General features: G+C 41.8%; 1 protein-coding gene across 1 annotated transcript in view; it reads right to left on the bottom strand.

Annotated features, from left to right (window-relative positions):
* Window positions 1-14,109, bottom strand: part of Ppm1h (protein phosphatase, Mg2+/Mn2+ dependent 1H) — a 297,333-nt gene that overhangs the window by 132,275 nt on the left and 150,949 nt on the right. The window contains exon 4 of the mRNA XM_008846139.3: window positions 8,585-8,697. Coding sequence (XP_008844361.1) covers window positions 8,585-8,697 — 113 coding nt within the window. The remainder of the gene's footprint in view (window positions 1-8,584; window positions 8,698-14,109) is intronic.

The following is a 14,109-nucleotide window of genomic DNA, read 5'->3' as shown; positions in this document are numbered from 1 at the left end:
TGCTTTGTCTCCTAAAACACCTGCATTTGCTCTCTACACTGTGCTATAAACAGATGCTTGTCTGCATCCCAGGCTGACTGTCAATACGTGAAGATGTAACCCTGTGTATCCTCATCACAGTGGCTCCACAGCACAGAGTACAGTAGATGCCTGATTCATAAATATTTGTTGAATTGCGCTCCTGCCTTGACACTTTGCTCAGATTATAACTGACTTCATGTTGATTGTACAAGTGTTTTTATGTGTGAGTATGTGCATATCCATTCGTGTGTGTGTGTGTGTGTGTGTGTGTGTGTGTGTGTACGCGCTATACTACTAACCAGCAAGTCCTGTTGCTGCCTTCCCAGTGCTGGGATTGTAAGTGTGTGCTGCCACCCTGATTTTTCATGTGGGTGCAGGGGACTTGAACTCAGGTCCTCGTGTTTACATGGCAAGCACTTTAACCAACTGAGCCATCTTCTCAGTAGGAATTGTACACATTTATTACAAATAAACTTCAGGGCTGGAGAGAAGGCTCAGGGGTTAAGAGCATCAGCTGCTCTTGAAAAGGACATGGGTTTGGTTTCCAGTACCCATACGTGGGCTAACAACCATCATCAGTTACTCCAGTTCTAAAGGATCCTACGCCCTCTTCTGGCCTCTATGGACCTTGCATGTACCTGGTGCACTTATATATATACACACACACAAAACACTCATACAATAAAAAAATAAATTTTTTAAAAATTAAAGAAAAACTTGGGATGGATTCAGGCATATTTGTAAATGACCCATTCTTAGTAGTTACTTCTTTTTAAATTTTTTGTCTTTTTTTTTTTTTTTTTTTTTGAGACAGGGTCTCCTTATAGCCCCAGCTGTCCTGGAACTCACTATGTAGACCGGATGGCCTCTAACTCACAAAGATCCGCCTGCCTCTGCCTCCCAAGTGCTGGGATTAAAGGTGTGTGCCACCATGCCTAGCCCTAAATATTTTTTATTTTACGTATATGAATATATTGCCTGAACGTCTATAAGTGCACCCATGTTGTGTAATGCCATGGAGGTAAGAAGAAGGCGTTGGATCCCCTGGAATTTGAGTTATGGACATTTATTAGCCACCATGTCTGTGCTGGGAATCAAACTCAGGTTCTCTGTAAGAGCAATCAGTGCCCTTAACTGCTGAGCCATTTCTCCAGCCCCCTTAGTAGTTATTTCAACTCTACTAAGGATGACATGAAAAAGAAGAAATGAACCCATACCAAAATTTTTTAAAAAATGTAGTTTGAGAGTAGATAAGAGACTAAACTACTAAACTGAACATCTCTATACCCCAATTATGACACATTTGTCTTAAAAGAACACAAGCTTTAAAGCTTCACTATGGTTATACCTTATCTGCTCTCTATGATGAGCCTTCCCTAAAGATAAATATTTGATATGTTGTTTATCGGAAAATTTTTCAGATTTACATGTGTTCTTCTCCAAGATGGAAGCAGATCACATGTATCTGCTTTATCGTCACTGTCACTGACAGTTTGAAGCTGAGCTTACTGCATCTTTTCTAAAACTAACAGTGTCAAAGTAACAAAAGAGGTAATTGGCATTTGGACTTTAGAAAAGGTAATGATGTCCCAAGTCATAGCTGTATTAGAACAAAAGGAAAGAATGGATAAAATTGAACAAGAGCAACAATTCTAACTGAATATTATATAAATTCCTTCTCAGTGCTCAATGGTGGCCCACACTGCTAGCTGTCCACTAAAGTCAGTTCCCTAGGGCCTGGGTACACAATTCATTCCCCCTTTTCCAGTAGCTTCCTTGCTTCTTAGCATAGCCATGGAAGTAGAAACAGTGATTAAAACAAAGTAAGCCATTAAAAACATTAGATATTAATAAAACCATGAATAAAAATGTAAATTTCTCGATTTATTTTATATTTGCTTTATACTTCAAATTCAGTGGCCTGTATTTGGCCTAGGTTCTACAGTCTACCTCACAAAGCTGACCAAATTGTGTTGAATGTCTGCTTAAAGACCCTCCCTTCTTTCCTCCTTCCTCCTTCCCTCCCTCCCTCCCTCTCTTTCTTGACAGAGTCTCATTTTGTAGCCTTGGAACTATGTAGACCAGGTTGGTCTCTAACTCAGAGATCAACCTGCCTCTTTCTGGCTCTCCAGCTTGGCCTCCTATCAGGCTAAGAGAAAAGAGATGCTAAAAGTACAACTTGGGTGGGAGGGGAAGAAGCTAGGGCTACAGCTGTGATGTCCCAGGGGTCCAGGAATAAGAGACTAAAAGTTCACTGAGGGCACATCGCCTCACTGCAGCTTAGGAGGGAAGAACAGGGCTCAGCTCCATCCAGCAATGAGGCTGGAATAGGAGCACATTTAACTTCCACAGTGGTGAATGATGCTTAATCTTGTTAAATTCATCTTATAGAAGAATGAGTTAAACCCCTCTTCCAGAATATCAGGCTGTCACAAAGGGACCCCAGCCATAGGATGGAGGTGTAGGCTGGCCTCAGGCAGTGGTGGTACCCTGGAGGAGAGAGGAAACACTTCTGTGTGTGCTGGGTGGATGCACATGGGTGTCTGCCTAAGTCTCATGACTGTCCCTTGAGTCAGAAAGAACTATCATTCGAAACCCTGAGGATAAACTGGCCTTGTCCTGGCTCTCAGATGCCCCACGTAGACTGTAGAGTAGTGTTCTTTTTTTCTTTTAGACAGAGTCTTGCTCTGTAGCCCAGGCTGATTGTTAAAAGGTTATTTTTATTTTACATAGATAAGTATTTTGTGGGTATGTATGTATGTAAGAACATCACGTGCATGCACTGCCCACAGAGGCCAAAAAAGTGTGTCAGAACCCCTGGAACTGGCATTACAAATGGTTGTTGGCCGCCATGTGGGTGCTGGGTGTCAAATCCGTGTCCTCTTGAAGAGCAGCCTGTGCTTGTAATTGTCAAGTCATCTCTCCAGCCCCACCGTGGCTGATCTTGAATTCACATTCCTCTTGCCTCAACCTCCCAAATGCTAGGATTATAGGTGTGCACCACCATGCCCAGCTACAAGAGTCTTGATTGTTAACTTTGTGCAACACACATCCAAATCACATGAGACTCGCCACAACACAGATAGGTGGTTCCATGCATCCAAATCACGCAGAGGACTCACTACAACAGGGATTGCCTGTTCGCCACCTCTAGGCCTCTGGTGCAGGGTGTCTAGGACAGAGCTGGAGAACTGGTTCTTCTACATAAGTTCCCAGGTGCTGCTGCTGGTTTAGGGAACACGGGTCAAGGAATGAGAGGCTTCCATCTCCAGGAACACTCTGTGTGGCAGGAAAAGCACAGGTTCTGGGCCTTCAGGTGCTCTCTCTCTGCATGTGCTTGTGATTATTTGATTGCATTATTTTCTTCCTCCTGATCCCTTCTACGGCATCTGGGCCGTACTAAGGGTTCTGCCAAAATTACACTGGAAAGATAAAAAGGCAGACACAGCACATTTAACTTCCACAGTGGAGAATGATGCTTAATCTTGGTTCCTTTTCTGTGCTGTTTTTCAGATATATGTCAAAGAAAATGAGAGGGATAGTGAACTTAAAGGAGTTGATGGAAGAAGATCAGGTGTATTTCTGAACCCTGCAGAAGGCTTTTATCAAAGGACAGCTTGCTGACAGGCATGGACAGGTGAATCACTTACGAGCAACAAGGAACTTCTGTAAGGCAATGCACTGGCTATGGGGGAGATGCACAGGCATACAGAGGAACGGGCAGCTCTTTACAGTCCCCAGAGACGGGAGGCAGTCACACGTTTCATTATCTTCCCATCAGCAAAGGGGAGAAGCCCATGAGAACACACACCAGTCTGGAAAACTCAACATGAGTGAAAGAATAAAAAAATCCTGGTCTGACTCCCAGGGTTCAGTTGGATTGGTGTCTCCAACCCAGGGTGCCACATCCAAATCTACGAATGCTACCAGCACAACATTGGAAACTTACTTAAAACAGCATGATATTTTGTGTGTGTGTGTGATTTTTTTTTTTTTTTTTGGTAATCAACATGCCATTTTTTTCACCACTTTTTTTTGCAAAGGGAAACACTAACCCAACAGCCTTGTGTGTGTGGTTTTTTTTTTTTTTTTTTTTTGGTAACTCAACCTGCATTATTCTCAAGCACTTATTCTGCAGATGGCAACATCATGCCACAATGCCAAAAGGTTGTTGTCATCTGGCCCAGTGTTTGCTCACTCTCGTACTGAGTTAATTAATGAACATTTACTTGATCTCCCCACTTTTCCTAGAATTTCAAGCATGTAAAGGAAACTCATTCTCAGGAGTCTTTGGGGTCTTTCAAAGTCTGTGAGATGCTTGTTTTAAATAAAACTAGATGGAAGTCTGACTTTGTGGCACTAACCCTTTATACAATAGTCAGAAGGTCTAGAGGCAGCTTATGTTGTTTTCAATAGACTGTCTCCACAATGAAAATGCAACTTTAAAAATGGTCTCAAAATTCTGAGACCCTTGGAACGATGTCAGTTCTCACTTTGGAAAAATTTTTTTTTGAAAAAAGCATTTCTTTACATGTTTTTTCCTGTATTATAAAGGAAGGAGATGGGTCACTCAAAGCTTATTTGATTGATGAATGCAATCCATTTAAAATAGGCTCTAGGAGCCCAGTATAGTGGCCAGTAATCCCAGCACTCAGAAAGTAGAGACAGGACAATGAAGAGGTTCAGGTAAGCCTGGGCTACATAGTGAAACTTGTCTCAAAAAAGCAAACAAACAAATAAAATCATCTCTAAATGCAACTATCCAATCACTCCTAATCCATTTTAGGTAAACTGAGATGTCATTGATTATGAAGTGTGTCAGTGTTTTATGTACAAATAAATTGGAAGTCAAAATGTTAATCAGAAATTCTTGCCTTAGAGATGTTAAAATGAGAAAAGCAGCCTCTTGCTAGTCTTAGCATAGATGGGTGCAGTCCATGGACTGAGGACCTGGGTCTTTGACTCCCAGTCCTGGGTGTCAGGGCAGCCCTGCTTCTTAGTAGCTGGGAACCTTGGACAAACTGCTTCACCATGCCACGCCAGTATGCATTTCTATAAACTGTACTTATCTAAAGTAACAATTCCTACTTCTCACTCTGTTATTAAGAGGATTAAATATGATCTTGTTACTGTATTTAGTGTGTGCCTAGCACTGATTAGCTGTCTCATTGCTGCCTGTTACTATAATTCTTGCAAGAATGGAATTAAGTTAATGATTCTCAAATGCCTTTCTTTAGTCTGAATAAGCTCACCTAGTCTCAGTTGCCAAGCCTTTAGACATTGTTTGAAATAAGTGGTAATGACTTCGCTTCCTCAGAGCCTTAGTTGTCTAGCAACAGAATGAAATCATCTTCTAAAATGGAGTCAAAGCTCCTTCCTAAACTGAAGATCAGCACAACCCAAAGGAGCTGATGACTCAAACACAATGGGTGATAGTTTGGTTACTGCTTTGCATGACATTTGCATGCTCCAGGTTCATTTTTGCTTAAAGTGAAAATCTGCCCACCATCTGCCTCTCTGCTAGTCCCCTAAGATCCCTAGGTGTTGAGCTGGCTGCCTTTGCCTGGGAGAAATAAAGCAACTGGTAAGTATCACGCAGTCACTGCATGTGCCTAGATGGCTGGTGAGTTCAGCTAACAAGAGAAGGAAAGTCTGTCTCCTCCATGGACTAAGGCCACTGTGGTGAGTCACCCACCATGGCGAGTCACCACCACTGTGGACCATCCTATAAAGAGGATAGCTATTGACTCAAACACTAGTAAACCACAAATAGCACTGGGCAGTGTTTCCTGAAAACAATCCCTGAGCATACACACACATGCCTGATGATAAATCAGATGGCACCAGCCAGGTAAGTGGATCAGTAAACAGTCCCAATCAAACCAGTGCAAAGCTTCTCTCATAATTACTCTGTGAGCAATTATAGGGTAGAGAATATACAACAAAGATTTATTTTCATTCTCAAAACTGTCGAGGTTTAAAATAAATATATGACAGCTACTATCTAACAAAGAGAAAGCAAATTAGCACTTAATCAGGACCCTGTTGCCAGAATCTTCTGTCAGCTCTAATCATTTGTTTAACTGGAGTCTTTGAATTCCTGACTCCTTGTCCACAAGTGACCTAGAGTTCTATGGTTATAAAAGATAACTTAGTAGTTCTTTCTTGGGAATAAGAATAGTCTTATAAACACAAATACTATATCACTAGTATATAAACTGGGTAATGATCCCAGAAGGTGATATCAAGTATCTATTGTTCATAAAAGAACTGCAAATAGCATCTTGATGAGTAAATGATCCTTTGGATAGTATATATAAATACCAACTCCTTTTGTTCTTAGGTTTCTGTATGAATTATGATTCACATGTGAATACCAAATCCAACCAATTAGTTATAAAATCCCAAATTTGTATCTGGGATCTGAATACCACACAAATATAATTAAGCTTGCTGGGTTTTAGACATTTTACTTTTTTATCGGGTAATTTTTATTTTGTGTTTCATAGCTTTATTAAGAAAAAGAGTATTTAGTAAGCTTTTAAAATTAATTAGAAATAGGGGCTGGAGAGATGGCTCAGCAGTTAAGAGCCTGTACTGCTCTTCCAGAGGACCCGAGTTCAATTCCCAACACCCATGTTGGATGGCTCACAACCACCTATAACTCCAGCTCCAGGATCTGATACCTCTGGATTCTGAAGTCACCCACACTCGTGCATATACCCCCACAGAGACACGCACATACACACATTATTAAAAATAAAATAAACCTAAAATATTATAAATAAATAAAAAACATTTTTATGGACATTTAGAAAAACAAGGCCTTGGTTAAATAACAGCTGGCTCTAAAAAATATGTCACAAAGATGAACTGTTTTTTTATTTATCATTTTTATTTTGTGATTAGTGGGAACAGAACAGAGTTACCACCTTCGCTCCATATTTCCCAACAAGCTTATGGTTGCCTATTTGAAAGCTTTTGGTTTCTGTGTAGAAACTGCTAAACTCTTGGGTATGCAGCGAAGGAAAGAAGTGGCAGGTGTTCTGGTTGCCTTCTGTTTGCCCCAATCTAGGGATGCAGCCTTGACCATATCTGGGCCTGGAAGGCCACCTCTGTAAAGGTACCCCAGTGCTGACTACCTGTTTGCTGGCTGAAGTCAGCTGGGCTCAACCAATGGGAAGCCTGCAAGACATGGGAGGTTGGAAAGGGCATTTCCTCAATGGTTCCTGTGTCTCAGACCTAGTGACCTAAGGTAGTCAGCTCCTTCCTAGGACCTCTTCACTCCTGGTCGCTAGCTCCTTTCACTTCTTCATCACTGGCACACATGAGTAGGTGAATCTCAATGGATACTAGGGAGCAGGATCCACAGGATAAACACAGCATCTTATAAACTTTTCCATTTATGGGGCAGAATTTTACAACAAAGCTCAAGCTAGCACATGTATAAGACAAAATGAATATAAATTTTCAAAACAAATGGACTTTTGAAAAGCATTCATCTTCAAGTCCCATAATCTGCTGCCTGGGAAGTCCTTTCTCCATTGTCCTCTGGGGTCTCAGTGGGAAAGAACAGGAATGGATAACTTACTAGGAGGAATGGAGCCGTCTTAGCTACATCTCCTCTGTATAATGGAAGGGAGATTGTGGTGATTTCTTAATTACTTCAAGAGGGTCAGTCTTACAAACTACAGAGGCAGCAGCAACAAAATAAGCAGATGAGAAAGAAGGGAAAGCTGGGGGTGGGGTGGGGTTCAGTCTTCCAGAAGGGCAGAAGACAAAGGAGTGCTGCTTGGGGATCTGGGACCGACTCCCAAGACTGCGCTGGGAAATCGCCCTTTCCTATGCTCAGCGTTCAGTGCTTTTGCTATTTTCAGAGCCGTCAGTCTTCAGAGCAAAGTCCCACTACACCTCCAGCTATTTCATTATTAAAGAGAGGTAAGGATATTTTCAAAAAGTCTGTACTGTAAACATTCCCCATGCCAACACTGAAGAAGCATTGTTTGTTTAAAACAAAGCCCAAGTTGATCTTCTTCCCTGGCAATGCTAGACAAAGGGTTAAGGTTAATTATAGACTCTTGCCCCAAATTCCCTTTAGCTGACCCTGGAGCAGAGGATACTGCAGTCTCCAAGGGTGCACAGAAGGAGGAACTTCTGGGTTTCTGGGAGGAGAGTGCAGTCATTAGGGGAGTGTGCCAGGACCCCTCCCAGCAAGCACTCTATTCAAATCCCTCTCCTCCCCCTCACTGCTCCTCCATTCTGTCTCTGATAAGCTTTTACTGAAAATGAGGTGTCAAAGCCTCCAACCATTTGAATACCTCTGGTTTAGGTGGACTATAGGAAGAGACATGAGCCCTCCTACGAGGAAGTCACAAGACCTTGACTTTTTAATGTAACCTAATTGTTCTTAAATGCATTTCTATTAGGATGGGGAAGGCTTATGCTTCTCAGTGTCAAGTCCCAGCTAGAATAATTTTCTTTCCAATTATTTAATTCTTAAAGAGAAGGTAAACATTGTCAGAGGCATTAGAAATTACCAAGAACAGGCAGCTAATTTGCTTACCTGCTGTCCCCGGCATTTGCCACATACAGCTTTCCCAAAAGGCAAACCACAATGAGGGCTGTGCAGCCTCCGGATATATTATATGCACTCCTCTCTCGCTCTATTTGTAGGTCCTGGAGGAGAAAACAAAGTCAGTGCTGGATTGCGCAGAGCTTGTTAGTAAAGACTTTACTCTCAGTCCCTCAGCATAGTCCAGTCTGTCTCTGCTTCAAGAAGAGACAAGACAATCCCCAGTATCTGCTGTCCTACCACCTAACAAACACCTTTGGAGGACCTAGCACAAAACTACCATGTACTAAACCATCTGAAAACCAGAGACAGGAACCAAAGGACAACAGATAGACACAACAGACAAACATGAGAAGAAGAGAATGTAAATCATAGTCACACATTGTAGCTTATGGAAAATCTATTCTTTGCATGGAGACAGCTGCCATGTGGAACACAGAACACATCTGGGAATGGCAAGTACCTAGGCATGAGCTATGGTTTTAACTCCAAAGTCTGGAATAATAAGCTCTTTTATGGTTAGATAAAAGAGGTGACTTAGAGAACAGTCTGCTACTCAGCACAGGCAGGAGTCGATCCATGACTTAGAGATCAAATGTGTGCTTTTGAACTCTGATCTGATGTTTCCTCTTCTGTATTCACTGGTTCACAATGGGACACATTCCTAAGGTATTATAACAGCCCACATCAGGCGGTGACCTAAGTACCTTGTATGTAGTAGAATCTCAGTATGGCCCAAGGACCATCATTATTAACCACATTGTTTAGATGCAGAGCAGTGGATAGACTGACCATATTTATGTGGCTAAAGATTGGATTCCAAACCGTGTCTCCTTTCTGAAGCCCTGTATTACTGCTATGTAATAGGCACCATCAGGGAAAGTGAAATCAGACTGACACTTCTGTTCCTAAAGAACATCGAGACAGGCCCTTTGGTGGAATTGTGAGTTACTAAAAGAAGCCAAAGTTATGTGTCCTCAGGAAAACAGGAGTTAAATGAAGAAAATACACTGGAAATAATTTACTGTTGGGGCAGAGTAAAAGAGAAGGTGGCTGGGTGAAAATTACAAGAGGGAAAAATGAATGGTACCCTGCTTGTTTTGACAACGTTGTTGACAGATTTAGGTCCTGGGTGCTTTTGTGACTCTCTGAATCTCAGAGTCAGAGCTGAGCTGCTTCTGTCAGCCTCCTCAGGGAACAGGGAGAGAATGTAATCGTCCAGCATTTTACTAGCAACTGCTATGCTCCAGGGATTAGCGATGGTGAAGTAAAGATAAAGCACTCACCAATGGAAAACTGCTAACAGATAAACCTAAGCTGAGGGGACAGCTAGGCTATGACGGAGGAGAATCCAGCCTGTAGGAGGTGGGCTGGGTAAGGAGGTATGGAGCTGAGGAGCCATGGGAAGGAGTCGGGGATACGTGGGTGTTTAAAAGCAGTCAAAAAGCCATTTTAGCCGGGTGTGGTGGCACATGCCTTTAATCCCAGCACTAGGGAGGCAGAGGCAGGTGGATCTCTGTGAGTTCAAGGCCAGCCTGGTCTACATAGTGAGTTCCAGCCCAGCTGGGGCTACAGAGAGACCCTGTCTCAAAAAGACCAAAAATAAATAAATAAATAAATAAATAAATAAAAGCCATTTTAAAAAGGGAGAGGACAACAGCATACAGAGGGGTCAAGCATGTAGTCACAGGACTACACTGCATTTTTGGGGTAAAAGATTTAATTTTTATTTTATGTGTATGAGGGTTTTACCTGCATGTATGTCAGTGCACCTATGTCATGCAATGCCCACAGAGGCCAGAAGAAGGTGTTGGATTCCCCTGGAACTGCAGTTACGGATAGTTGTTAGCCACCATGTGGGTTCTGGGAGCCAAATCTGGCTCTTAGCTGCCAGTGCTCTCAACCGCTGAGCCATTGTTCGGCCCCTATACTACATTTTTAACATTTACTTAAACTTTGTATAAACTTGCTTAAGGATTGTTTAATCTGAGGATTAAACTAGGTGGCATGACTGGGGCGGAAGTTAGCCAGCCACACGTTCTTTCCCATACAGTCTAGAAGCTGCACCATTGAGAGCAGTAACTATTCTTGCTCCCTTTAGACTTTGAACACCTTTATCAGGCCAGGTAAATGGTAGTTTAATAAATGGCCATTAAATGGAAAAATGAAGAAATACACTTAAGAGTGTCCGGGTTTCCAAAGCATCTCCTTACCCCCATTGTAGGACAAGAAATGTGTTCACAAATAACAAGCTCACCAGGAAAGCTCACTGAGGTACCAGTGAACTCCTGCTGTAGTTGAATGCCATCAGTGAACCAGAATGAAAGAATGAGACCATAAGCCAAGGATGGCAGGGGGCTCGGGGTGAAGGGTAGGAGGGGTGTGGCTGTTAGGTGGTAGGGGGGCATTCTCTCTTAAAAGAACAGAGAAAGCAAATGTCAAGCTATCTGAATTTTTATGTTTAACTTCTAGACTATAAAGAAGAACCAACAATCCTTTTGTGGGTAGATTTGTTAATTTTTTTGCATGTGTTGAAATAACTAAAAAATTGATATAATATTATATGCACATTTTACATATAATAAATATATAACGTGGGTATCTAAGTTTACATTCAAATTAGTTTTTAATATACTGGGAAGAACTATTCTAGTTACAGAAATTATTCTTTCATAGTTACAATCAACATTTGTTCAAATATTTAAAGTCCAAATGAAAGGCATTTTTTATTAAAAATTCTTTAAGCATCTAAGTGCTTACATGCTGTCTATGGACTACATGTGAATGATGTTTGGACAAGGTTAAGTGAATCATTAGTGCAATCCAGAAGAGTAGAAAAAAATTCTATAGTACACAGAGTTCATGTTAGAGAGCTGTTCATGGCATAGAGTTCCCTGGGATTGAGGCAAATAAGTTTATTCTGCATTGTATGTAGGGCACTTACCATGGTTTCTAATGTAGGAATGGCTGATTTAAAAATTAGGCTTTACAAAACAAGGTCAAGACACAGTGCTGAACAGCAAGATGCCACAGTGGTGTTCGACTTTACTTCTAATGCCAGGGAGATCAGTTAGTGTACTCGGCTCACACCTTATCACACAAACAATAAGGCTCAGTATTGTTTCAAGTGGGTTTCATTATTTCCATCCTCTCTCTACATTCCAACCATACCTTCTTCCTGTAGCTCTCTCTGAGAAAGAGATGCTTACATTTGCCAATATTTTCTCATGAATAATGGCCTGAAGTCTATTTTAATCCAAGAAATGTGCAAGCTCTGACCTCCTCCACATTTGTATGGGAATATACATGTGCATATACATACAGTAATTACAAGTGTGCTCTCTGACAGCATGATCACCGGGCTTTGAAAGATGTGTTTCTGCAGACTCCATCCCCCTTGTGTGCAACTAGAACAGATTCTAAAAATAATTGCTTCTCTCCCCTGCTCCCTACAAGCCAGAATAGCACATTCATTTTTTCCTACATCCACCACCTACTCCTCTCTAAAAGATCTCAGTACTGAAAGGACCATTAAAGGACCATCTGCGTGCTTCTCTTACTATCAGATTAAACATGAGAAATGAAGTCAATAAAGATATATTTACCATTGAATTAACTGCCTTTCCCCCTCAAATCCTCAATCTTTCAAATTAGTTTAAGTTTTTCTACACACTACATAAAAAAATTAAAATGTAGAATTATTATCTTTTTAAACCCTCAATTTTGGGTACCCCACCCCCACCCCAAACCAATGTGATCATGAGAAGTGTCTGTTGCTTTGTGCTAAGGCACGGCTCATGGAATAGTTCTCCATTTTGGCTGTCAGTGAATGACAAGACACACCTTGAGAAGAACTTACTAGCAAAATGTGCACATATTATCATTGCTTTCAAGTGTGCTCCAGATGCTAAAGGATCATGTTAATGACTCAAAAGCTTCATGAGTCAACAAGATAGCTGATTTATCTGCTCTGTCCAGTGTCCTGACAACACCCCGAAGGCAACATTCTACCTAGTGGGCTGAGTTATTCTGTGTGGCAACTGTTAAAACATTACATTCGAGTTGGGCTCATCTCTGAATCAAAGAACATTTCCAACTTCTAAGATTTGTGATTTATTTTGCTCCTTTTTGTGGCAAGGAGTGGGAGTAGACAAAAGAGAGAGTGTGCTCACTCAGCAGGAAAGAATTGCAAGAAAAACAATTGTATTAGCCAGGATGATTGTAATTTGGTTGGAAAGACTCAGAGATGCAACTCCAGGGTCAATCTTTGTTTCTGACAAATTCCAGGTTGCAGAAAGCAAGCTCTATCAGAGAGAAAGTGAGCACTGGATCATTTTAATGGGACCTGGCAGCTCCCCCTAGCAGGGTTATAACATGGTTCTGAGCATATTGCTAACAGTGCCAATCACAAATAAGAAAATTCTGCATGGTTTTAGTATCCGGGCCTCACCCTGGTTTGTTCTGAGAATAAGGCCATCTGCCAGCTAGGTGATGAGTTTCAAAGGGAATCCCCCCAAACCAGCCCTGCCCAATATTGCCACCTGCTGGCTGCTATGGAATTACATGCTCATTTCTCCCTAAAAGAACTTCCCGTTAACAAGCATAAAGACAAAACAAAACTATGCTTAAATATAGCCTCCGTCGGGGTAGGGGCTGAAAACTCAGCAGACCGCCAGAGTGTGCTGGGTTCTGGCCTCCCTTTGGCCTCCAACTACCAGAGGGCCTGAGAACCCAGGGGACAGCCTGACAGCCCCTGGATCCTGCCTCCACAAGGTGGTGAGCTTCCCCTAATTGCGCCATGCCATCCCCCTACCTGGGATTTGGTGAGGCCCCTCCCAAGGCCCCAGGGCAGATCTGCCTTTGGTAGACAAAGGCTGGGATCTGAGAGTGCTGAGTTCTGGACCCCCTTTGGCCTCCCTCTGGCATAGGGTTGAGGATGCACAGGATTGCCTGAGAGAGCCTGGATCCTGCCTCCATGTGGTGAAGGAAGCCTGAATGTATCTGACTGGAACCTGAATTGGGCTTCTGTGGGTACTCCTGAATAGCTGATCTGAAGCCATCAGTTCTCTCCAAAATAAACCTGAGAGAACCTGAACCCTGTACCAACCAGCTTTACATACCCAATAAAGAAAGGATCTAGGTACCTGGATAATACAAACAGAAGCATACTTCAAACTAATTCTCATATCAGAATCATAAACAACAAAAGAAATTCACAACAAAAGAAATTCATAACGAAAGAATTAAATGGAAAACCAAAACACTATGTCCCCACCAAACTCCACCAAAATTGTAGAAGAGTTCTACAGGGAGACCCCCCTAGAGATAACCCAGGACACTGAATTTAAAAGAACAATCATAAACATGATCAAGGAATTCAATGAATTTAAAGAACACGCAAACAAACAAATCAAAGAGCTAAAAGAAGATAGGGATAAATTTCTGAATGAATTCACAAAAGAGATAGAAACGTTGAAGAAAACTCAGGCAGAAATGAAGAAGAAAGTGCAAAACTC

Source organism: Nannospalax galili, unplaced genomic scaffold, assembly GCF_000622305.1.
Source record: "Nannospalax galili isolate Female #2095 unplaced genomic scaffold, S.galili_v1.0 scaffold202, whole genome shotgun sequence".
Lineage (NCBI taxonomy): Eukaryota > Metazoa > Chordata > Mammalia > Rodentia > Spalacidae > Nannospalax > Nannospalax galili.
The sequence above is the reverse complement of the archived record's forward strand: the minus strand, read 5'-3'. Positions and strand labels throughout refer to the sequence as shown.